The sequence below is a fragment of the Lepidothrix coronata genome, unplaced genomic scaffold, assembly GCF_001604755.1.
Source record: "Lepidothrix coronata isolate B3197 unplaced genomic scaffold, Lepidothrix_coronata-1.0 Scaffold67, whole genome shotgun sequence".
Taxonomy (NCBI): Eukaryota; Metazoa; Chordata; class Aves; order Passeriformes; family Pipridae; genus Lepidothrix; species Lepidothrix coronata.
In genome coordinates this window covers 3,846,313-3,873,355 of record NW_016690247.1, presented here as the reverse complement: position 1 = coordinate 3,873,355, position 27,043 = coordinate 3,846,313, and the positions used below count along the sequence as shown (strand labels likewise).

General features: G+C 40.3%; 1 protein-coding gene across 1 annotated transcript in view; it reads right to left on the bottom strand.

Moving 5' to 3' along the window:
* NDRG1 (N-myc downstream regulated 1) overlaps window positions 1-27,043 on the bottom strand; it is a 40,488-nt gene that overhangs the window by 12,399 nt on the left and 1,046 nt on the right. Inside the window, exons 2-6 of the mRNA XM_017818306.1 lie at window positions 14,039-14,117; window positions 11,293-11,328; window positions 3,744-3,849; window positions 1,942-2,062; window positions 126-188 (exon numbers count right to left, since the gene is read on the bottom strand). Of these exons, the coding sequence (XP_017673795.1) occupies window positions 126-188; window positions 1,942-2,062; window positions 3,744-3,849; window positions 11,293-11,328; window positions 14,039-14,101 (389 nt within the window). The 5' untranslated portion in view covers window positions 14,102-14,117. The remainder of the gene's footprint in view (window positions 1-125; window positions 189-1,941; window positions 2,063-3,743; window positions 3,850-11,292; window positions 11,329-14,038; window positions 14,118-27,043) is intronic.

Below are 27,043 nucleotides of genomic sequence, written 5' to 3'. Positions count from 1 at the left end.
AGTGTGGTTCTAGCAAACAAAATGCCAGACAGCCAGATCAAAGCAAATGCCTGCTTTGCCCCACTCTTTCAGTGAGACATGTGGAGAAAAGAATGAGAAAGATAAGTAAACAATTCTTCACTCACCCAAACTGTTTCAGGATTCCAGGAATCATTTCGGCCAGCTGATCCATGGAGGGATACACATACCTACAACAAGCATGTGTTTGTGGAGTTACGTTCAGCAGTGCAGGCTGGCAAATTTAGACACGGTCATCACTAGATTTGGCACCAAACGTGCTCATTATGAGATCATTGAGCGTATGAGCAGAATTTAGAACAGGAGCAAGCACAAGTAACTAATTTAACAGAAATATGTGTATAATCTATATGGCACTTTATGAGTTACAGAACAATAAATGTCTGGTCCATCTAAGAGAAAAATAGACCACAATGAATCTTTTCCAAGAAAATTTAACACTTAGAACCTATGAAGAAGTTTGAACAGGAAAGGCAAATTTCCAACCACATTCACCACAAAGGCATAAGAAGGGCTATGAAGTTGCTGAGGAAGCTCAATAAAAACAGCTGTTTGTTAACGCTCCTGGTCTTCTGCAGAGCAGAAATGAAATTTTAAGGAAAGGAAATTCTGAGCAAAATCTCAACTGAGCAGCAGGTGGAACAAAAATATTTTACAATGAGGGTGGCAAAACACTGGAACAGAGGTAGCGGATGTCCCATCCCTGGAAACACTGAAGGTCAGGTTGGATAGGCCTCTGAAAAATCTGATCTAGTTCAAGATGTCCCTGCTCATTACATGGGGGCTGACCCATATGACCTGCAAATTTCCCTTTCAGACCAAGCTATTCTATGATTCTACGACTTAACTTAAACATACTGGTCTCCCAGTTGGAGGACAGGTAGAGATAATACAGCTCTTTATATTGCCACATGATTCTATCAAGTAGAGGTATTTACTAGCATAGATCACAATGATTGCCCTCATGCAGCTGACAACTTAGAAGTGTTAACACTTGCTCAGGATGTGAGGGTTAAGGCACTTAAAAGCTCATGATTTAAACAAATGCAAAGAAGGGGTGACTGAAATAGCTTTGTAGGCTGCTCTGATAGACAACTGATCCATTGCGGTCAACAACAGCTGAGAACCTGGCCCATCATGACCTCCTCAGCATCAGACCAGCTTAAAAATTAAGAAGGGAAATAGACTGGCTCATGCAATAAAGGTACTTATAAGCTCCTTAATACTTAGTTCTTACAGAACAACTAGTTCTCTCCTTGTATCCTCCCCTTAGCTTGTTGGCTGCTCCCTTCCTCAACCAAGCTGACTCCTATTCAAGGAGCATTTCTGTGTAAACCTGCATCATTTGACCTAAATGGGTCAAGCATTTTGGTGCTCATGGCACACAAGGTTTTGAAGAGTTACAGCATGATACACAGTCAGAAGTATGCAGCTATCTATGGCCTTCTGTGGGGGTACACCACCTTGTTCCTGTCCAAAATCTTGGATTTTCCAGGGAGGTTATCAGGTCTGCTTATTAACATCTACCATGCTGCCATTTCACTAAGACCACACATTTAAGAAGGACATTATAGTAATGTCTGTCTTATTTATAGGAATAATTTAGGTTTTTTGCCTTCATGATGTCATCACAAAACAAGGTGACTCCATATTTAAATTGACAAGATGTGGACATCTGTCAAGGAACTGCTTTAAAAGCAGTCTAGTTATCAGAGCAAAAACTTAAAATTTCAGCCCCAAAGTCTGTTGTGAACTGGCACAACAAAACAGAGCTCCCAGGCTCCAGTACTTTAGTATCAGGATTTAAGTTCAAAAGCCAACTGCTGTGTTTGCTTCAAGCACTTTTTAATCAAATTGCAGATCAAGACTTTTTCCAGGAAGCGGATACCTCTAAAGAAATGGGCTGTTTCCCAGACAACTCACCCAGCTTGAAAAGATGGTGCTCCATCCTGCTGACCAGGTGCATCCACATGGCAGACTGCAAAGTGCTGGGTGATTTCCTGCATATCCTCAAAGTTGAAGAGAGGATTGAAGCAAGTTTTATCTTGAGAAGGAAAAGAAAATACAAAATTATAACGCTGCAAGACATAGTAAGTTTGCTACTATAAAAGAATAATTTATTAAACTATCCTACATGTTAATCAAAAGTTGACTCAACCAGATCAGTGGTGCTGTAGCCTCGGAAAAGGGGCAGTTTTATTTCTAAGTAGGAAAGACAAGTAAAGCCCTACTACAAAGCAACTTACTTTAATTTCTTGAAGCATAAAACCTGAACTTCTCCTTTATCATGTCCAGCTAAGGTTTATCCAGGTTATTTTGGTACCTGCCACCAGTATTTTCTTGGTACACTAAATTCTCAAAAAATTATTTTTATGCAAAGTTAAAATAATAAAATGTAGTTAAGGATATTCATCTGAGGTTTTTGCTTAGATTAAATTATCTATCCATTTCCTTGTCCAATCTTTATTTTTTTGATTGTGTCAAAATGATGGAAGAAAAAATGTATCCAAGGCTGAGATCATGGCTTGTGCTTTTACCCAAACATTACAAGATGAACAGTGTATGATCAACTGTTGCAGGCAGCTCAAGCCAAAAGTATCCTTCTGGGATACTCAGTGCTATAGGCCCCATACTTTGAGGTGATTTGATTTCTGATTTTTAAGCAATATTAATGTGGGGAGAGGATTAGCACATTTTCTTTCTGGAGTAGAACACACCAGATTTGAGATGCCTAGAAAATGATACAATATTCTGCGTGTTTCTGCATGTCTTCATACTACAACATACATCCAAAATCCTTGCAGATTACAAAGTACTTTTAGCTCAAATCAGCTTTGAGAGAACACACAAGCTTGGGAAAAGTTTCCTCCACTTTCAAAGGGAGAGAAAGTTTATTTACCATAGACTTCGTAACTCTAGGCGGAAAAAAGTCTTACTCAAAGATAGGATCCAGATTAAGCTCTGCCCTGATCCACTGAAAATCAATAGTAAAATAAGAAAGTTCCACTAAAAATGGACAAGAAAACAGGTTATTTTTCATATTAATAATATCCACTCCCCAGTAATAAATAGCCAGACTTTAAAGATTTGCAGGTGTTTTTAAATATCAATAACTTATTAAGAAACAGTGAATTGTGTGAAGCAAATAGTACTGGTGAAAAGAACAAACTAGAGCAGGTCTGGATATTAGCTCATTAAATGACAGATAAAAGGTACTTAAAGTTTTTTCCCTAGTAAGAACTTCCTTGTCTAAGGACACAAAGCCAGCATTTATTTAATCATCCTAACTTGACTTGTAATTCATATAAGCCCACAGCAGCACAAGGCTGGTTATCAGAGAGGAACCTAAGGCAAAGCCCCAGCAGTGTTGTTTTTCAGTCCTGCTGTCAATACACCATCAAGCCTCCCTAGAGATGTTTTTACAGTGCTTATACAGAGTTGTTATGAACAACCAGCGATCTTTTGCTCCTGCCACTGAAATATTCCGATTATTTACTTCGCAAGGATAAAAAAAAAAAAAATCTGAGAATTAAATTTGCTGTAAGAGAGGAGTCATGTGCCGTCTAGCAGGTTTCAATGCACACAAACAGTCGAGGACCTGGGGAAGGTTTCCTAACCATCGCCGCTTCCACGCCTCTGATTCCAGCAGTTACAGAACTGTTAAAGCAGTTACAGTGTTACAGAAACAGGTCGTGCCTGTGCTGTTAAATAAAAAGTCTACTTACGGTTCAGCCCGATGTCGTGGTAGGTGAGGATGGCCGGGCGGTTCCCCCTGGGGGTCCCACACATGGTGACACGGACTGAGCCGTGCACAGTCTCCACATCTTGCTCCTGGTAGAGAATGGGAAGAATGTGTCAGGGGATTGACCAAGTGCTCCACATCTGCTGCAGTACACCTTGTCCAACCAAGAGCACAGGTCCTGCCCATCCCAGGGTCTGTTCCACAATCCCTGTGCTAACAGCCCTGTTCTCCCCCATGGTAAGAATTCTGTGCTAACATTTTAGATCTGACTGTCACCTACTCCAGTTCTGCAGACAGCTACAGAAGCACTTAAGCTTCTAGCTTTAACCAGATGCTGAGGGAACAGTTAAACAGTTTTTAACCTCATTAAAAGGCAGCATAAGAAAACTAGGAAAGCACTTTGATGTAGTGACACCTAAAAGAACAGGAACTTACAACTATGACTCTCAACATTTGCAAAACTGCAAAACAAATACTTGTTTTCTAGGAAAAGGACTCAGCAAATAATTACTACTCCCCAAAGAAAGCAGTATTAAGCAGCTTGTGTTTGCATGTTTGCCATAAAGGCTTATCATAGTATGAAGCTTCTGATTGCAGTAGCCTTCCCCAGTAAAAACAGCCACCACATGTGTTTTATTCATGGCTTTTGAGGTACAGACTTCAGCATAAAACACTGCCTGAAGTTACTTCGCTATAGAGCAGAATAACCACAACATTGTGGTGATTATCAGAAAAATAACATTAAGAAGCATGTCACTATTATTTGGCATAAAACAGGAGTTTATACTATTTAGTGATAACAGGAGTTTGTACTATTTAATGACGAACAGTATTTAATAAAGCCAAGGACATCATTAACAAACCGAAGTCCCTCTCAGCACCAACTTATTTATTCGATCTCTAGGAAAGTTAGATGGGCTTGGGTCATATCTAACTTATACAACAGATGGAACACCTTTTTGTTTCTTCTGCACTTGAACTTCAGATGGGCACAAACAATTTGTTGTTTTGCCAACACGTATAAGGGGAATCACAAACCAACAGTTATTTATGACACTTATTTACAGTACCGTTACACTCACATAGAAGTCAAAGCAGTTAATAGGTAGCAGTCAGTCTTATCATCTCAGCAGAATACTTTATGTACTGTACAGGACACAGATAAGATATGATCCATGTCATTCTATGTTCTGCCTACTGCTGCAGGGCTTGCTTGACTTGCTCTGCCTTATAATGCCCAGAGGCAAAGTCCAAGTTAAATTCAAACCTATTAAAAATATTTTTTAGAAATCAGAGGCATACAACCTCTATAAAAACCTTTAAAAAACTCTCCAAAGATCTGAGGTAACAATTCAATCTAAATCTCAGATCCTTAATTTTATACAACGTATACATTGCACATTTTGTTGAAAATAAGGATTCTGGGCAATGCCATTCTACATTTCATCTATTCTGCTTTTAATTACATAATTACACCAGTTTTAAGTTACAACTACAGCAATGAATCAAGATCTACATCCCTTGTACACTTGGCGAGTTGAGCATTGCTGCTATCTGAACTATATTACATCAAAACTCTAATTTTCAGCTTTTATGTCTCCTTAGAGACTCATTCCTCTGCATACTCACTGCATTATTTAGCAGGTAAGCTGTATCTTCCACATCCAGAACCATCCTTAGGCAAAACAGGGTGATAAATCCAGCAAGTCATAAAGAGGACGGGTAGCGGGTTTCTACTTTGTCCCAGTAGGAAACTGGGTTATATAGACAAGCTGCTATCCTACATAGGCTTATGACTCCCATAATGCCCAGCTAGGAAAACCAAAACAGACTAATTCACGAGGATGTCATTCTTAAATAGGATTTGAGTCAGGTTTGACCAGGGAAGTACATACTCAGTAGAGCTCAGACATCAAAGATGAACTAAGTCCCTGCCACACAATGTACAAAGTGCCAAACTTTAAAACCCGGGAATTAGCACAGTCTGTCCTGTTGCTGATTCCATCAGGTTTTGAGAAGTTTAGCTTCACTGCATATTTTATTATCTCAAATGCTAAAATACCCCAAACTTATGTTCAAATAAATCAGAAGCAAGTTCTTTCCTAAAAGTCAGGATTAAAGTTTTCAGTATAAACACAAAACACTTTGAGAAATTAGTCTAAGTCAATTATTCTGCATGACAAAACCAAGGACTTTTAAAAGACTTTGAAATCTACTATTTTCCAAAGTAGGTACACAACTTCTAGTCAAAAGAATTCCCACATTACACTATTGCCACTATAAGCTGAATTTCTGGCAGAAAATAGGTTATTGTACATTATACTTTGAGTATATCATTAACATAGACTATTAAAATAGAATCATAGAATCACAGAAAGATGATCTTTAACATCCCTTCCAACCTCCTTGCTGTGGGCAGGGATGTCACCCACTAGATCAGATTGCTCAGGGACCCAATAATATATAATATCATATAATTAATATAAAATTGGGTAATGTCATTATACAGTAGTCCAGAAGAGATTTGCAATGGCAGTAGATAGCAATTAATGATAGTGGAAATTAATAATAATGGCAAATAATATTTTCCACATTCTACTCTCCCTTCTGTACTTAGATAATTTTCAAGGCAAAGCATAAAAATTGATAATTTGGTAACCTCACAGTACTGAGAGTAAGTTTTATTGTGTAATACACCTCCAGTCAAGTGTGGAATACAGAAATTATTTCTTCCTCGGAGGCTCAGAGACATTTCATATACTCAGATTTTCATTACTAGAGCCTTCCAGTAACAGCACTGAAAAATCCAGAATGTGTTTTCTTTGCAGGGATCACCTCAAGATTTTGGATCTCCCTCTTCATGCAAGAATGAAAAAGACTGTTCATGGTCAATAAAGCCAAACTCTTGAACCTGCACATCCCACTGACTGCCACAGCTATTTCTACTGGAACTAGAAACCTGAGTCTAGTTCAAACTCAGTGTCAACTAAAAATAGTTCAGAGACAACAGGCGACCATGATCCCAACAACTGCCATAAAACACAGTCAGTTTAATGGCTTAATTCCTCATTACCTTCACAGTAAGACTCCCCTAATTCAAAGAGGTTGTGCTATTTTCCAGTAGCTCAAATTCTTAATGGGAAATACCCACAAGGTTCTAAAAAACAAATCAATTCAAACCAGTTTGTTTGGTGACATCAAACCAACAACTTCACATCCCTATTGATCCTATTAAAGATCAAGAGATTTGTCTACGTGATGTAGGGATGGATGTTTTCAAAATGCAGAGCACTGAAAACAGATGGCAGCACATCCCAATCAACATCAACATTATAGTAAGAGGCTCTTCACCAACTGATTTGTATTAAAATACTATCTTAGAAAAAAATCCAAGGTACACTAATCCGATAGAAGGATAAAGACAAACACACCATCTGTTCACATCTCTCACTTTAACAGAGGTGCAGTCTTATCTTAGTGTCCTAAAAACGTACACAAAAATACTTTAAATATGTGCAATTTAAAAGAGTCTGTCTCAGTTTGAAGGTGCCGAGCCATTCTAAAATAGATTTTATTTTTGCTTCAAGTAATATTTTTTGATTTTTTTTTCATGAGGTTAGAAGGGGGAAAATCTGTTATCACACAGGAGAGCTCATTTTTTCCTTTCCCTCTCCCTCCTCACTAAGGAAGGCATGGATTGAGGAACATGTTTATGAACAAGTTGTTTTCTCAAGTATGGGATATGCAACCAAAATGATATCTAAAAAGAAAATATCTAAAAAGCAAAACTGTACACACACATTGCGCATTTTGATAAATAAGTCATTTTATATTTTAAGTAAAATACTTCATTCCATCAAGATTTTAAAGCTTTCAAATATACATAATCCTCAACTACAATCTCATGCTTTTATTTTAATTTATAATATTATTCCTGTTAAATACACCTCCCTTCTCTTGCCTCATAACTGAAAGAAAAGCTTCAGAGCTTTTAAAGATGATTTAAAAAGCTTTTAAATTGCTAGGAGACAGTATATTTTAAATCCATATTACTTAAGAACTTTAATATAGTAATACCTGTGTAAGTTATTTTTTCCACTTCTTTTTTCAATGTCTTTAAGATAAAAAATATTTGAGCTTTTAATGTGGTATTTCATTGTTGAGTTTCAAATCCCCTTTGCCCTGAAGTTAACATTTTCCTCCCAGCTTTTTCTACTTTAAAATAGGATTTCAAGTCATCTTATATTTTTCTAAAACCCCAATGCCCACATTTCCAGTTATTTTTCCTCTTTTTGTTGTTTTTTGTTTTGTTAGGATCTCTATTTTAGTTCCCCAATTCAGGCTGTGAGTCAGGTGCATTAATGAGGATGATGACTTTAGATGTAAAAGTAAGTGGCCCTGCTAAGGTGAAAGCCAATAACAAAAACTTTGGTGCAGGAACTGACGCAGGTTGTTGCGATAGTTCTGCCCAGGGATTCTTCTTAGTCCGATTAGCACTGGGTCACACTGCTCTGCCAGGCACAAAACTGCAACCACCCACCCCCAGCCCGTTCCTTCAGCGACCTAAAAGGATGAGGAAATCCACAGAACATCCTGCAATGCTCCAAACCACATCCACTGATGCCAGCGGAAAAACCACCCTGTCATGCCACGAGGACCAGCGGATTCATCTCCCATTGCAGGGCAGCTCTTTCCTTCTCCCAGAACAGGCGGGAGAAGGAAGTAAAGCTTCCACAGCTGTTGCATGCCGGTGGATACAGATGGCCACGAGCCATGAATCGCAAGGGACAAACTCATCTCTGCCACCTACAGATGCCACACAGCACAAAGTTTTCTTAGTTACAGAGAAAGTGGTGTCCTGATGGACTGAAACACAGAGCTGAGAGAATTTACACACAGTGTTGAGAAGCCGGGTTCCTGTTGGCTCCCAACCTACTGAGCTAGAGAATAGGCAAATACATCAAACTGGAAATACAACTGAAATGTGCTCAGCATGGTGAAAACAAAGCCACACAGGGCACACTGCCCTGTACTGGATTATCATTAATTATGCTGAAACAGGTTTGGTCAGGAACACTCCCCCTTCTTGAGAGGCAGGGGACCTTTACTTAAATTTTCAGGTGGGTGCCACTGACATAATAACAGACAGAATGCTTACTAGATGTAGTTCAGAGCTGTCAGTTCTTCCATGTCTTGTCTTGGCCATCCCCTGGTAACTTCATGAACACTTTACTCCAGAGAATAACCACATACACATCTTGCAATGTGTGTTTTTAGGAGGGTGATATTGCACTATACAGTGGCTTACTTTAAAAATGGAAAACTATGTTTAACTCCAGTCTATCTAAAACAGCATGTGAAACAAGGGTGTATTTTTTTCCAAATCTGAATAGCTAGATACAATTTATTCTTGGAAGGAAGACATGCCACAGACAATCACTACTTTTCACCAGTGGCAGAAACAAAGACATTAACTGAACACTGCATAACTTGTTCCCAGAAGGACAGAGCAAGTTGCATTGGATGTGGTGGACACCCATACCCATACCCATACACATGCATTAAATAAGAAGCTCCATCCTGCCAAGTACTGATCACCTTCCCTGACCAGATCCATCCTCCACCCAAGAGTGACTCATGGGAAAGGTCGCTCACTAAGAGCACACTTCAACTTCAGTGTCAGCCCTCAGTGACCTGGGTCCTCCAGAGCCTGAACTTTTCCAATAAACTAAGCAATCAAGTCTCTCACAACAGCTCCAAACCACCTCTTTCACAAATCAACCACAGAATAATTTAAAGACACATAGGTAGGGTACTTGGGGGTTTAAGGTTCAAAGCTAAGCCTCCTTTGCAGCCACAGTTCTTAATGCATTGAGACTGTTCTTCCACATTTTTTCTCTCTGAACTAGAACAGCCACAGATTAAACTCTTAACAAAGAAGGATCATTAAAAAAAGTAAGATCTGGCAGAACAGCACTAAATGACAAGAACCACTGCTCTGGATTAGTGGCAGTTAATCCAAAACATGTAAAAAAAAGCAAAAAGGCTTAGAGAATTTGATCTTGCAAGTTAAAAAACCTATATATATACATGGTTTACAAACCAAGCAATTTATTCCAAGAATAGAAGTGAAATATGGGTCACTTCTGGATTCTTAATCAAAATACCACAGTATTCCTGTTAGCAGACTTAATCTGGGATTCAGATTTATTTAGACCAAGTGATCAATCTGGACCCAAATGGAAAGCTTCTCCCATGCTGTGCATCAAGAAGCTGCATAGTGGCAACTTTAATGTACATTTTTCAAGACTTCAGGCAGTGGATTTCATCCTTAGAAAAGATGACGGGGAAGATGCAGGATTGGTGTAAACTACAGCATTGCTATTGAAGTAAGAACCATTGAAAGATGTCTGAGACAACTGTCTCACTTGGTATCCAAAGTAAAGACTACTGAATTTAACCAGTTTGCATAACATTGAATAAAAATATAGACAGGTGCTAATAAAGTGCAAAACACAATAAAGTGGATACGGGTTATTTCCTTCAAGGACCTCTGCCTGAACCTTCAAAAGACTAGAACAATTTAATAGCTTTCCCTATTTCCTGTACAGTCTACCTCCATTTCTACACCCCTTAATAAAAAGGAGACACACAGTGAGCCTTTTTTGCCAACACATACTCCTTGTCCTCAGCAATGGGAAAACACCACTCACTCTTTTTATCAACACAGGTACATGCCCCCTGCTCTCCATCCCAGTTGAACACAGCCTGATTCCTGCAGCTGTCCATTTCCTTAGTCTCAGCTTAAGAGACAGCAAGAACAAACTTCTCAGTCAAAAGCCCAAATGACAACAAAATAAGAGGGGCCAGGAGATTTACTAAGTCATCTTTCAAAAGCATGACATATAGAAAGTGGAGAGCCACCATATGACCTAGTGGTGTGCTTTATGAGCTCTTATGTTCTGACCATAAATAAATGTCCTATTACTGACATCACGGATTGCCTAACACCTTTCATGACCACACAGGCCTCAGGAATCTCTTGGAAAATTTCAACAGCATAACAGGATGTGTCCACAAGGGCATTTCTTCCAAGGAAAGGCATGCACAGTGCTAATGAAAGCAAATTAATTGGGGAAAGTGTGTGTCCATGTGGGAAGGGAATATATTGTTTTCCAGTATCACTAACAAAGATTCTCATTCTCTCAGCAAGAATAGAACTGCTTGCAATCCAGTCACCCTTTTGAATGAAACTTTCTCAGCTCCAGATTGAAAAGACCTCCCGTGGTCCCCTTCACATCACTACAGCGTAGCCCCATTCAGACCCCTCTCACAGTAACAGCATTCCTGGCAAGCAGGCAGTCCCTTCTGGTCACATCTTGCTGTTTTCTCAAATGTCAATTCCGTTTCCCCTTTTGCCAGGAAAAAAAAAAAAAAAAAAAACAAAAAACCAAAACATACACACAAAAAAAAAAAAAAATCCACAAGAAAACCCCCAAACAAACAAGCAACAAAACCATAACTTTACTTGCCTGAACATCAAAGTCTGGAAGGAGGCGAGTGATAGCCTGTGAAGAGATTTGAAAGCATTAATGGAAGTAACTTGCAGCTACAGAAACCTATGCTGGGATGTGATCTAACCCACCAGTTTTGCAGCTCAGAGCTCTGCCCGTCCCTTCATTCAATGACAGCTCTCTTGATGAATGTCAAATTCACCCAAGAACTTTTTACCTGCTAACCTTGATGGAGAACATGAAACAGTAAAATACTAGATTACAGACCAGCAAAATGAAACATAAAACCTGGTGCATCCTCAGTTATTGTTAAAATCACTGAACAATACGCTCACAAGGAACAGTAAAACACTGAGCTTATTGTAGCCATGGTACAGCCAACAGTCCTGCCCAGGATGAAAAGTCACCATTCAAGCATGCACTGAGCACTTCCAACTCAGTTAAGCAGTCATTACTGAGATTTGGTTATGTGATGTGGAAGGTGAGAAGGGGTTTATTCTAGCCAAAAAATAGTCTTTGTAGTGTCTGGGAGGCTGGCTGAACACAGAGAGGTCCATTCCAACCTGCGACCCACAACAGCTATTACTGACAAACTCTTACTGTCAAGATCCTTGACAAAAATCTGTCAAGGATCTCCCCCAGGAAAGGACTTCAGTGACATCCTCCCCATCTCCGATAGTATGAGGCTTAAAGCTTCAAAAGAAGAAGTGTCTTATAGTCACTTCCTTTTATTAAAAGACAAGGAAGAAGTCAAATTCCTATTTCCACTGCAGGGTTGAAAACAGAAGGAAAAGCAGCCAAGCAAACACTTTATGCTGTAAAGTGAGAGAGAGGCCAAAGCTTGAAAAAAAATATGGAGATGAAAAGGAAAGCTTAGAATCATGACAAGGAGGTCACTCAGCTCCAGAAGCCCAGATAAATTAAGGGCAGATATTGGAAGCAATACAGCTGCTGTATTAGGCAATATTGTCTCAGATGGTGGACCTCAAAGCATTGCAGTTCAACCTGCAATTCTGACACAACTTGAGAGAGCCTTTAGGCAATTAGGCACTGTCTTGTTCATACAAACAAGTAGCTAAAGAGCTGATTGAGCTTGTGGAAGTCACTTTACATAGCCTGGTTTTAGGCAATGTGCTTGCCAGGTTTTAATCTTACTATACTGTGTGTCTCACAAGCTTTTAAACATAGCATGTCATCCAGCGTTGTTCCAGTGGGACCTAGAGTTGAAAGCAATAAGTGTATGTGGCATCTGTACCAGCAGAATATGAAATAAGGCTGATCACTGTTCAGGAATGAAAACTCAGCTACAGCAGAAACCCAAGAACAACAAGTCAGGACATGACTTCAGGTTGCATCACCCACTCAAAACCAGCTCCACTGTTAACCTTAGCATGTGCTGAGGTTTTTCAGGGCAATATTTTCCACTTTCTCAAAATACATTAAGTAATTTCCTTCATCTGTGTGAAGAATGGCCACAGAGGAATCAAATTCTCTGCTAGTTTTCCCATGCAGACAAAATTTAAGCTAACATCATGAACAAAAGCATTTAGGGTTCATTGTCAAGATTCCAACTTTTGAACCTATGTGCTACAGAAACCCAGGAAGTTAATCAGTGTCTTAAGATATTTCTGAATTTTAAAGCAAAGATATTCCAGTATTAACAGGTCTACTGCTTAGTCTCCCCTTTGCTTTGCTACTACTGAACAATATGGGCATTAAAAAAGGATCTTAGTTTCTGAAAAGTTTGAGTCCTGCCTTCACTGGTATTCAAACAAGCTCTGCTTTCATGCAATGTCCTTGGCAAACAAGCTGTGTTTAAAGTTTCTCTAGCCATTTCACTGCAATCATAAGTGGAAATGATTTGCTAAAGTGTTTACACAAAAGAGGTAGAAAATAAAGAAAACATCAGATAGAGCAATGAATTTTAGTGTAGAAAATCAAAAAAACCACAACACATTTATATACGTCATTGTCAAGAACTAACCTCACTGGGAAAAAGGGGGAAAAAAAGTAGTTTATATTAAAAAAAGAAGCTGAGACGTTGCTTCACGTATTACAGTGAATTTTTTGCCATGAACATACCAAAGCACAGAGAATTGCTACCATTGAAGAGTCAGACAGCCACCGAATCTAGATGCTGTCAGCAGATTTTTGGAAAAAAAAAAAAAAAAGGGCATAAAACGAAAAGAAAAGTAGTACAAGACTAAAGGGGGGGAAAAAAAAGAAAAAAGGCTAGGATGTTTCTATGCTGCAACAGGTTGTGCACACCCAGCTGGCTGCAGACCAGGCAGTTGGTGTGTAACTGCTGTCCCCATCCACTCAGAGAGGATGGGATGGGGCTCAGCCCTACCTCTGGATTCAGATGTGCCCAAAGGAAAAATAAAGGCGCTCTGTTCCTCCCTGACAGGCAGCTGACAGAGTAAAGTCTGTCTTTACATTGAGAAGTCTGTAGGTATAGACAGATGTACATGAGATTGACCAATTGGCATCATTCACTACAGTTAAAGACAGAGCTGTCATTATTCTGAGAAGAAAAAGTGTCACCACCATACTTAGAGAAGCACAAAACCAAACAGGAAGAAAGAACAAACAATTAAGGCTCAGTTTTGCATTATTTAAAACAACCCCAAACTGCTCTTATTCCATCTCCAGTTTTTCTTGTTTTCTCTATATAATATGTCAGAACTAATTCAAGAGCACATGTGCAGCACCAACGGCAGTCCTAACAAAATAGATAAGCTCTAGAAAGCTTTACAATAGTTACCTCCTCCTTCTCCACCAGAGGTTTCACCTCTGCAAGGTGAGCATCCTGGAACTCTGTTGACATGGTCAGTAGCTGATATCTGTAAAGATGAAAAGAGATTTGTTCTCAGCTTGCATCAAAGATTAAATACAGAAACAAGTGGAGATCCTGCTCCACCCAGCCCCCCACAATGACCCACTCAGGTTATAGTTTAAAAGACCTCTGCAAGAACATTATGAATCTCTTGTAAAATGCCTCACTGGTTTATTTATATACACACTCATGCACAATACAAGATTAAAGAAATTCTTGCAAGAATTCTGCAAGATCAAACAGAAGTTTGGCAGCTTCAAACCAGGGAATGCTGAAGGAAACAGGGCAGGCACCAGTGGAGAGAGTCATGAAAACTATCATTCCACAGTTGAAAGGAGGCATAGCCAAATCTGCACAACTACCTTCTGAAACTCGCTTGAATACTTGCTCCTGAAACCTTTTGTTTTTAGTTTATGCAAGGCTCTCTTTCTATGCTCCACATTTTACTGTAAGAAAAGTGAATTGGACACTCATTAGCACTATTTTACTCTCAGATTAATATACTCCATTCTTCAGAAGAGATAAAAGTCATATATTCCTTTAAGTGGACACCAACAAGATATGTACAATAATGCAATTTTCAAAACTGTCAAAAGAAGGAACAAGATTGCTGTATCCTGCTCTAGGACAGGATTGGCAATGCAATGTCCAGCTCTCAACTGCAGAAAGCTTAGCTGGGAACACAGACATAGCCAAACAGAAGAGGCGACTGCAAAGGCAAACAGAGACATAGGCTGTGCTGCGTGTGCAGAGCACCCTCTACACTTGGCCTAACAGGCATCTCAGTTCATCAAGCACAACAGTCCAAACTGGGAGTTTAAAAAAATAATGTGTTTTCATTCTCTTGACAAAGGTCATAGAATCACAGAATATGCCGAGTTGGAAGGGACCCGCAAGGATCATCGAGTCCAGCTCTTGGCCCTGCACAGTGCCAGAGTCACTACAGAGGACTGTTCTTTACGAAGCTCTAATGATGACCTGAAACAGTTCTCAAGAGATACTGGAACTGTTTCAGCAGCAAGATGACAAATACAAAAGTCAAAGTATGTTTATTACATATCCTCTGGCCTGCTGGAGAAATGCATGTCATGTAGGGTTTAGGCATCTTTCATAAATTTCCAATTTTGTCCATCTACATAACTATAAACCAAGTGAATAATTTACTTTTCTTAAAAAGTTTAGAAATTAAGCATATGAGTAAGTGTACGCAAGGCAAGACAAAAGGCTGAAATGTATTTAGGAATTATTGACTATGTGTAACTGCACACATTTTAATTATTAACAGTTTTCCTGAAGATAAGCATAGAAATACAGAACAAAATTTACATTGATTCTTTAAGCCATGATTTCCCCACCTCCTGACTTAAATCTGATTTAAGCCAATAGACCCTGTCTAAATAAATGACCTGGTGCTCAGGAAGGGCTGTGAAGCCCACAGGAGCATCCAGGCAGTGGCAGCAGCAACATTTTTCACTCTGCCACATGGGTTAACTTGATGCTTTTGTCCCTCGGTAAAGATGCTCTAGTGACTGTTCTCAAGATGGCTGGATGCTGCAGGAAGCTATGACGGGATGCACTCAGACTAAGAAAGTCAATGCTGAAAAAACATGGGTGTCCATGCATGTAGTTTTGGATTTTAGGAAGCCTTCCTGCTAGCTATGCTAAACAATTAGATCAGGAAACTTAAGCTTAGAGAAATGTTTTATTAGTATTTTACCCCACCACTTGAGGCATGGGAATAGTACCAAAACTGACCCCATTGCCAGTGCTTTGTTATCCAAATTTAAAACAGGGCAGGGATACACAAATAGTTAAAAGACTCAAGTTACTCTGATTCACCCTTTTTCTTCAGCTTTTCCATTAAGTTTTGTCCATTACAAATTTTTATGTTAAAGAACAAGCAAAAAAACAAGTTCACAAGATTTCAAGCAACTGCAAGTGACATTTTAGTAAATGCTACATATTTTTGCGATTACAGCCATCAATGTAGTGAGCAATTGTGTATGATAGAGATGTAAGATAGATGCTGCTGCAATATTTGGAAGTCGAAAATATTCATGGGCAATTGTACTGAAGCCAAATGGATTTTTTATTTTTTTTATTTTATTTTATTTTTTATTTTTTTTTATTTTATTTTATTTTTACAATTCGGCAAATTCTGTTAAGACAGAAGTAACACTTTGATGTTGCACCTAATTCTGCAATTGGGACTGGAAGTGCAGGACATTTTTCTGTGGTTTGCCCATAGGTGAGGAAAGTAAGAAGTCAGGTCCCCTGCAGTTTTCCAGTAAGAAACAGCTCAGGAAACAAAGCTGCAGCAAGTGCTTGTGGAAGAGAGTTGTTTACACAGGGCAGTTTCAGACTTTCAGGGACTCAGAGTACTGACTACAAGTGACCAAAAAAAACTGTGCCAGAAAAGCACAAGATGGATGCTTTTTATAGCCTTAAAAAACAATCCTGGTTTTTTAATAGTTCAAAGTTGTTGCTCTATGTTTCCAAAAGAGCCAGCATTAGGAAGTGCTGATCAGCAGATTACACGACTGCCATCAGGTTTGCTGAACAAAAGCCCAACATTCACCAAGTTTTCACTTTTGGAAAGATACCACATCTTGGTACCATATAACAATTTTAGATCAGACATTTTCAAGCTCTGGGTTTTCCCTCTGCATCAGGGATACCTGAAACATTCCTACCAAGCAACAACCTTGTGATAAGGTGGCACAACAACATGCTATTTGTTCACAAGAGCTGGCAAACAAAGCCCTGCTATTTGACAGTGCTGTAAAAAACATCTTATTTTCCAAGGAGAAAGATGGGGAAGTGGCTTTGTACCACCCTTGTTCAGCACAAATTTTATACTCTCTAAATAGGTGCTTTGTGCTCCCCCCGTTATGTGACAGGGCAGCTCGAAGCTAATGCAACTGCATAACTCTCCTAAATAGATAACTATACAAGCATTCCTTTATACACATTTCAAAGCACTTTCCTCACAGAAGCCTTACAAAGACAAAGTTCATTTATATCTGCAAGCAGTAGTGTAAAGTTGCCAACTTGGATAAAGACAACTTTTCACTCTGCTTGGTCAATTCAGCCTGCTGAGAAGTCCCAAATTCTCTTTTCTGGAAGAAGCCACTTCCACCCAGTGGACACTCACTACCCTGCACCAGATACCTGTTGCAATGGCTGCTCAGATATTTAAGTTTTAAAAGAATCATACTTCTAACTAAGAAAAAGTTAAAGGTTTAAGACACCTCTGCAGCTGGCAAAGTGTTTTAAAACTGATGGCATACCTACCTTTGCCAACTAGCAGGAAAGACATCAAACCAGCCTCTAGAAAGCAAGGAGTGTGTGGGGAAGAGTGAAGTCATCTGTGCAATACTGTGTTTACTAATTTAATTCAATTAAACAATTAAATTAGTGTTTACTAATTTAATTGTGTACCCATTCCAACCAAAGCCCACTGCTCTAAAACCACTGCAGCGACTGCCATAAACGAGACTAGAAGCTCATAAGTCTGTATCAGGAGTCTGACTATTTTGATATTGAAGGTTCAGAATACATCCTCTGTCCCTCCACATCATTGCTGGAGGGCTAGTCATTGTTGGAGCCTTGTTTTGGCAGCAGGAGGTACAGGATTGATGTGCACAACCGATATCAGAGGAGCCAAGAAGCCACCTATCAGACTATCCACCCTCAGGCACAAGCAGTGCTGCAATCAAATACCAAATATTAGGTAATATGCATATATGTGACTAAATTAATTTCAAGCACAGGAGCAAAACAAGTCCAAAGATCCCTCATTTCAAACTTCATACTTCTCAAGACACGTGTAGGGGTTGTCCAAGTTTGTGCCGTGGGGCCCGCATCATCAAGGGCTATGGCCTCATGCCCATAAAGGTTTGGGGGCACTGCTGTCAGCACTACAGGATTTACCTCTGCCCTCTTACCTAGCTGTTTTTTATTTATGTGCTGTCATATAAAACAAAGAACAGGGAAAGATTCCTGCCCGAGCGTTTCATAAAGGTGGCAATTTCCTCAAAACTGCTTCTTTAAATACTGGCAAAAGGAGATTATTATCCTTTTCAGTACTGATGCATAGAAGGGTAATGTCATCAGAGCAGCCTGATGGCATTTTCATCTCTGCAGGCTGAGCGAGCAGGAGGGACAGCAATCACTTTACATGTGGGATTAAATACTCATGAGCATCTAATGGCAAAGAGGAAAACAGTCGTGGGCACTGAGGGTCACAGCTCTGAGCTCTGGTGTTGCTCTCTTTGGAGAGAGAGGGACCACACAGAACTTGGGCTCCAGGGTCACAGGTGGGAGGTGTTTCCAAGCCCATCGCACCACTCTGCACTTTATTCCTTGAAAGCTACAGGTGTCTTCATACTCTGGCATCAAGGCAGGTTGGAAGGACAGGGGTGACAGAGGTTTTGCACACCTGTAGCAGCTCACAACATAATTAAAGCAAGAATGAAACAAGGATGAAGAGAGCCAAGGTGTCTCCAAAGCACTGCAAATGTTGATTAGCAGATACCTGCATCAGTTCCAGGTCAGAAAAACAACCAAGCAGCTCGGGCCTCTGACGATGAAGCAAGGAAAGTTACTGTGACACTCAAACAGCCTTTGAGGCTTATACACGGCCAATTAGACCTCCTCCAGTCATTAACACCAAATGCTGTAAACTTGTCTGACTGGCCCTAACATAAAAAATGGTTACTGCAAACTAGAGAGCAGCTTGAAACAAAACCTTGTCTTCATTAAGCAGAGACTAAACAGAGACAAGTGGACACCAATACAAGACAATTCATAGCACCCATGTATGGTTATGGTCCACAATGCATCTCTCCTTAAGTGTAGTTTACATTTCAGATATTCTACAACAAATTTGACAAATTTAATCTTCCTGTTTGTGAATCATTTGAAAATTATTCCTTTGCAAGCATTCAAAACAATTCATGCATAAGCATCTGCCCACACTCTGCCCTGTTTAAACTAGTCTTTGTTACAGGCGCTGGTATCACGAGGTTCTTTGTGTACAGTTACTGATTTTCTCTGACACTGTTCCACACAATAAATCATGAAAGAGGTTTTATAGCAGTTCCTTCCCTTTAAAAATAAGGCAGATGACTTCTGACAGTTAAGTAGCATCTGACTAAACAGTTTGAGCAGGAAGTGTCAAAAGTTGAAGGCACTCAACTACCTGGGACTCTTCGGATTTCCTTAGCCTCCAGTTACACATAATCTCAATTTGCAACTAAAAGTTAATAAACTGAGAACAAAAGATAACAAACAAAGCTTGGAAACAGAACCCTTAAATAACCTAAAGTTTCAAATGAGAAAAAGGTCGGGAGCCAAAGCATTAAATCAAATAATATCAGGTAACAGAAACAGCTACACTGCCTGGTGGTCTCCAGTTCACAGATGTCCTGTGAGCCACCATCACCCAGCCCTCTTCAAGTACAGCACACTGCTGATACTCAATTTCATTATTTTTTTCTAATCAATGTGCTTTTATTTTCTTTTAACCCCCCTCTTGAGCTACTCCACCAGCATGCTTTTGTGAAGGCTCTAGTTGAAAATAAAAGCTGGAATCCAAGAAAAAAAACAAAACAAAATATGGGTTGTTAGCAGCATAATGTAGCATAACAGTGATTTTTTTCAAAGCCAAAAAAACAAGAAGGCCCTAAAGTTTTAGCCATTTTTAAGTTCAGACTTATGCTATGTGCTAATCAATCTGATTAGGAAACCAAAACATTTCAACCAAGAACTCTAGCCCTGTGCCAAATAACAGCTGGGTGAAGCCACATGGAGACAGCTGCAGGGACAGAGCCAGCAGCTGTCCCACCAGCAAGGCACAGATGGGGGGCCACAGCATCTCCCCCAGCCCCCTTGCTGCTGGCTGTGGCACACTCCTGCAGTTAGAGAGATGAGATCTCCAGGCTTGACTCCAGCCCTTCTCCTCTGGCTGGTTTTCACTCATGCGACTGGTTCCAGTGCCTGATGAACACAGAACTGCTCAGCTGTGATTGCTCTGGGATCAAACACAGCCTTGAAACTGCCAGTTCCTCCAGACCAGGGGCTGGTCACTCTCCACACCCACAAACCGCACTGGCAGCTGCACACTGAGAGTAGCATCAAAACACAGGGAGCTGGAAGCAGCTCTTCTGTCTACCCTGCAGATGTTGAGCAAGAAAACTGTTGCAATGCAGCTTGCACAATCCTCCTACTGTGGGATGCAGTGAAGTGTGTTCCTTAGAAAGCTTGAGGTCCTCCTATGCTCCACAGGAGCAGAAAGTGGCTGTGGGAAGGGTTGGTGTGCTAGCCAAAGGACACGCCTGCCGTCCCCATTGCCCCATGATGGACACCCCTGTTGTGTACCCCCTGCCAATATAATGAGCAGCTATTCTCTTCCTAGCTGGCAGGGAAATCGAAAGCCTTGCAAAGTCTTAGGGCTTTTTCCTATTGTAGCAATCCCTAATACTACATATGCTATAATATCACAACTCCATGAGGGACAGGTTACAAAACCTAACAAAGTTCTCTGAAATTCAGTTTTCTTTAGCATTTACAACTTGAAAATGCTCCTGGCCACACAACTACTTGTCATAGAGGTACCTCTAATAATGGTAAAGTTCCTTTAAAGAGACTAAAATTGTTCAATGCCAGGTTGGATAGCTCTTTGAGCAGTCTGGTGTAATGGAAGGTGTCCCTGCCCTTGGCTTGAGGGTTAGATGAACTTTAAGGTCCCTTCCAACCCAAACTACACCAGGATTCTATGAAAAATCATTGTGATTCCCAGGCCTTCCTGACTATGATGAGTGCCATTAGCCCAAACTCCCTCCTCAAGCAGCCACCATGCACTGGTGGCAAACTGTCCTTGCAGAGGGCAAAGGCTCAGAAAGGAGGTAGGGAAACCCAGGGCTTTCCTAAGAAATCCTGCATCTGAGCAGCAGCCTAAATCTATTTGCAAACACATTATGCCCACTGGCAAGGGTGCCAATATTGTCCTTTAGCTTTAAAGGACTCCAGGCTGTGGGTGGCAGCACTGCAGGGTGGAAAGGGCGAAGAGCAATCAGCTGTTTTCCCAGGCTGCATTTCCTTACACACCTCTCCAGCCAGCCTGTCTCCTTCCACTGCCCCAGCATCCTCCCAACACCCTCCTCTACATCCGTCCCACTCCTCCTCCAGCTGACTGTGCACAAAGGTCTGAGGCAAAGATTAAAGGCGACGCGCTGGTACAGGACCTGGCACCTGCTGTGCACCTGAGTGCTAGGCTGGGCTTTGCAGGCAGATTAAACAACATATACTGCAAAGATGGATTAGGCATTTCATAATGTGGAAGAGACAGCTTCTGTCACAAAGATTGCAGTCTAAACAGACAAGAAACAAGCTATTGTTCCTGCAGCTCACCAGTGCTCCCTGCCCCCTCCTATTCTCAATCTGCCATGCTTTAATAGTTCATAGCTGCTGCCCAGCTGCAGCCGCTCCAACAAGTGGGTGGTTCTGTCAAAGTTAGAGGAAAAACATACTGAGATTATTCCAGAAGGGACAGGCCCACAGTATCCTCAGAGATAAGGAATGCTGTCTGGCTCTCTAGGTTGCACTCTCACAAGTATATAGTGGGTTCTTTTTGTATGTTTTGCATTTTCACATGGCCTTGCAGAGATGAGGACTTAAATTACAAAACATTGAAGCTAACGTAGATGATGTTTCTTAATTTACATTTATTCATGAGGTCATGCAAGATGGGTTACAGCTTCTGAGTACATATAAGACTTGTTCTACTACCTTTTAAAAATGCTTGCTCATTGCTGTTACAAGTTTTCTTTCTAACCCCTGCCAAAATGTCTGGGCTGAAGTTTTCCATGATGAGTGTATGAGGGTTTGTTTGTTTGTTGAGGGGAAAAGTATAATTTATAAATATTCTGTTCCTGTGAGCCACCATTCCCTTTTTCTAGATGAATTTTAGCCTTCTAGAGCTTAATCTGGACTCAAACTTTGCACAGATGGTCCTTGCATTAAGGACACATCTTTCATTCTTCCCAGGAAAGATCCTTTATAAAATTACCCAAATTTAAGCATTTTCACATGCTGAATTAATTGAGACTAGATTTGTGTAAGTCTTCCATTGCCTCAGCACCTCAAGATACAATATGATCTCCCGAGGGCTGAGCACACAGCCTGTATCACAACAGGTGGGACTGGTGAGGGAGTGCCTAAGTCAGCACCATCCAGTGCCAAAATACTCCTGGCCTCTCAAAATAAGCCCTTTCAAAATCCTTCAAAGTGGGCAAAAAACCAATTCACCATCCTCAGCTGACTTTTGCCAAAGTCTTACCCACCTACACTCCAAATTAGTGTCTATTACATCAGGCAGAGAACTTCGTTATCACTTTTCAGACTATGATTACAGTAGGGGTTGGAGTTCTACATGTCCAAGCTTTCATACAAGCTTTTATATACAACTTCATAAAATTCAGTGTTTCATATGGGAATAAAAGATGTGATGCTTTTAAACTGAGTCATCTGGAAAAGAGAACAGTACTTTGAATTTGTCATAATATAAAGGGCCATCATAAAACTGCAGTGTTTCTGCTGCATGGACTAGTCCCATAAGCCAGTATGTCACAACTTTTAAGACGTATTTGTATCCTTGAACAAATTTAGCAGGGATATGTTACATACAGTTCATGAAAAGTATGTTTAGAGCACTGTAGAACTATGGCAGCAGGAGAATGACATCATTAATTTGTCAAGGTGCACACAAGCTTCCTGAAGGAAGTAATCCAAAATCCCACAGCAAGAGCAATCCTTCCTTCCTTTAACAGTGCACTTCCCATCTAGATATCTGTTTACTGTGTACACAAATAAAAGTTCCTTCAGAAGTTGCATCCTACTTTTGTTATTATTTTACATTATGCCTTATGCCTACCAGTAAACACAACACTTTTTTGCTTTCAATACCAGTACCTCCACTTTCAGGGTCTTCATTGGGCCATTACAGTTTTGGATCTTTATTACTTCTTTTGTTCTTCCTAAAATTCAGAATTTTTTAGAAAGTCAAGTCCTAAAAGCAGTGAAACAGCAAGGACTGACAACCACACAAATAACCAAACCCAATGGAGGGTTGAAAGCACATGGAAAGATTTTTGAGTTAGGTTTTCATGCTGCACTAAGTCCTAAGGTTTTCTCTTTCCATTAATTTCTACATCATCCATACAGTACTAGCAGGCTGACCTTACACATCCATGGTAGAAAATAAGCTAAAAGAGCCACACTTTTGAAGCTATAGTTAGGTCAGACAGGAAGCAGTCAGTTAAAGGCTTGGAAGAGTAGTGAATACCCAGTTTTAAAAACAGGGCTTGAAGAGGAAGACCTGCATTGACCAACTTCCAGCTACTAAGAGAAAAAACCTTGACAGATGAAAAAGATGTATTAAAATTTTGACAACTAACTGAAAGGAAGTAGCCCCAAACCCAAAAGAAACATAGGAAATGTGATCAGCCACACAAAATAAGAGCAGCAAAACTGACAGACATCCTGCTTAGTACAAACAGATACAGCTGTGGAAAATTTCATCAGCATAGGCAACCCAGCTGTGCATCAGCAAGCTCACCACAGTGCACCTCTGCATGGAGAACACCCCTCTAACAACAAGCTGCTAAGCATTATCCAAAGGCAACACTCATGCCAGCTGGGAAACAAAACAGGCCTAAACCTGCAGCAGTCCTTAGCTAAAAGTAAAAACTCATTTCCTTCATCATCCAACATAGGAGCTCACACATTCAAGTTTGATAATTCAATAATTTCAGGTATTACTTTTTTCTCTACTCCACACTTGCTGTGCTGGATTAAATGCCAGATAATGATTCACGTGATTGATTCACATGGATGCTCAGTACTGAGTTAAATTTTGTCATAATAACACTTCAATGATACATGAACACATATTCAGGAGAAACTCTGAATGGTTCCTTACAGCTCCAGCTCCATAGCCAAAGGAAATTAACAGTAGGGATTACCTCCCACTGACTGTCCCGCATTGAAGTCACCCAGGGCTCTGGATAGGAAAAAAAAGCTGCCTCCATTTGAGAGAAACACCAAGTTCAATAGCCATTACATTCACAGCCATTGATTTCCAAGAGGTCTAACCCAGATTTTAGTCATCCATAGCAACACACACCACCAACCCTTAAAATTTCCTTAACTCCCAGTCTTTGAAACAGTTGCAGAATATTTCCCCTGACTTTTCAGCAGCAGCAACTAATTTGCTTGCAACTTTTGGGACAGAGCTTTTGACAGAGGGCAGAAGGGTAGCTGCTTCTCCTGGACCTGAGCAACCTGACCCAGTGGCTGGCATCCCTGCCCACGGCAGAGGGGTTAGAACTAGATGATCTTTAAGGTCCCTTCTAACCCAAGCCTTTCTATGATTTTACAGTGACCTGCTGACAGCTGGAGAACACTCCCCAGCAGTCCAGGGATGTTCTTCACTGAGAAGACTGCAGGGGCATCACCATCATGCATTAGGGTAAACATTCAAATTCCTAGCTAAAGCTGAAGCCAGGGACAGTCTACATCCAATATCATTTATTTAGCAAAAAGGTGACAGGACAAAGTAAGCTCTTCTATACTTCTGCCTGAGATTTCCAGGTGCTGTGACTCAACATGAAAGTTAGATGTAAAAAGTCAGCTGGAATTCATACTTCATCTCCAGAACCATCATTTCATCCTTTTTAATACCAAGAAGTTGCATCTCCTGGTTTTTAGAAGGTTTTCCTTTCAGATGATCAAACCAGAGCAAGTAATCTTGCTGCATACTGCTGTGACTGAACCAATTCAGGCCATTGCTTTCCTAGGTAATGCTCTCCCTGACAGCAAGCAGGCTTTTGCTGCCTTAAGCTTCCAGCTGTACACATGATGTAAACACTGCTGATCCAACACAATTAGAATTTGTGTTATTTTTGAGTTTCACAGTTTCTACTTGTCTTCATTCTGAAGAGCTTCAAGCCGGTTTCATCCCTTCTTTATCTTTTCTTTCACTCTTTGTCTATTTTGAGACAACAAAAGCAGGAAATGTCTCATTACATGTATCATCTATGTTTTGGGCTCTCATGAGGTTGAGTGAAAAAAACAGTATTTTCTGTGGGAAGTTAGAAGTTTGCCAAAATCCCTTAAGCTGCTCGTGAGAAGATGTATGTTGCACTTCAGTCAAGTAAATTAATCAGTTGGGTTTAAAAACCTGAATCAAAGAATTTTTCTCATAGCAGTTCACTGCTAATCCCACCTGAACTACAAGTGAAAATTACTTAATTGCCTTATAACTACTTCTAAGGACCAGGATTCCATGCCAAAATGTTCCAAAAGGTATACTGTAATCTCCCCATGTAACTGTCATAGTGCAAAAAGGAATTTGAAGAGGAGAGAGCCTCCCACAGGAGTAAAGACAATTGCAGAATCCTCCTGGTTTCACTGAGCATTCATACAATTTACTCAGATGACCTGTCACAGTTTTAGTGTTCCTTTTTGTTTTGGCAAAAAATAAAGAAGCCATTGTGCAGGGTCAAAACTGAAAAGCTTGAGAGCTTGTTTTCTGGTGGCGCTGGTTCCCAAACACAGGCAGTGCATGTGGCTGCCCTCTCAGCAGCAGGTGACAGTTCTTTGGCTGTTGCCTAATTCCATGGATGCCTGATGCTTTGACATCTCTATCTTGCTGTCACCTTAGTGAAGAGGCCAATGAACATAGAAAATAAGTACACAAACCCTTCTTTCTAAGGAAAACAGATGAAAACCAGAGCTAGTCAAGACCTTCTAGATCCTGTGCCCCAGCCTGGTTCAAGGTCAGCCAATTTGTAGAGTGCCCATTTTCAAGGGATGAGTTCATATTTTTACAAGGGCACATAGTGACAGGACAAGGCAGAATGGCTTTTAACTGAAAGAAGGTCAATTGAAGTTAGATATTAGGAAGAAATTCTTCATTGTGAAGGTGGTGAGGCACTGAAACAGGATGCCCAGAGAAGCTGTGGATATCTCATCCTGGAAGTGTTCAAGGCCAGGCTGGATAGGGCTTTGAGGAACCTGGTCCAGTGAAAGATGTCCCTGACTATGGTAAGAGTGTTGGAAATATATAATCTTTAAGGTCCCTTCCAACTCAAACCTTTTTACAATCTCTCAGTTCACTAACTGTAGAAATTCTGGTTAAAAGTTTTCAAGGTTGAAGTCCTGCCCATTCAGGTGTCTGCTGCACAAGGAGCTCAGATGCAGAAGTTGAGGCCTCCAGGTTCCCAAACCATTATACCATGGCATCTGTTCAGTTTATACTGAACAACTAGATATAGAAACCACAGACACCCTAAGGGGTCTCATTACTACACTAAAACCTGTTTTCACTGCACAGTGTTTTCCATGTCAAAACACACAACAGTTCCTCCTGAACACATTTATGATTTTTGTTTTTTTCCAAGAACATAGGACTCATTAATACCCTGGGAACTGCATAAGCCTTTAAGGAACACTATTTTTGCTGCATCTACTTCTGAGTTTTACTATTTCATCCACAGTCATTAAATTCTTGCTGTGCGCAGGGCATCACACAGCACTAGCTGCCTGCTGTTTACTCAAATACTTGTGACAAAAACACAGCCCTTCCATGTCTAACTGCATTAGACTCTGGGTAAAAGAGCACAAAATTAAAAAAAAAAAACAAAACAAAACCAGAAAACCACCAAACGTGTTTCCAGAGTCAAGTTCAAAGTGCATAGCTTAATGCCACTGGCTGATTTTTTTTACATAAATCATGCCTGTGAGAGCCAAGACTAAAAAGAGCAAGACAGGCTTCTCAGATATTTACCTGAAACAGTTGCTAGCTCCCATTTACAGGTTATTTCCATTGCTTGCTCTCAACAGTGAGTTTTTCAGCAGCTATGTATCTTT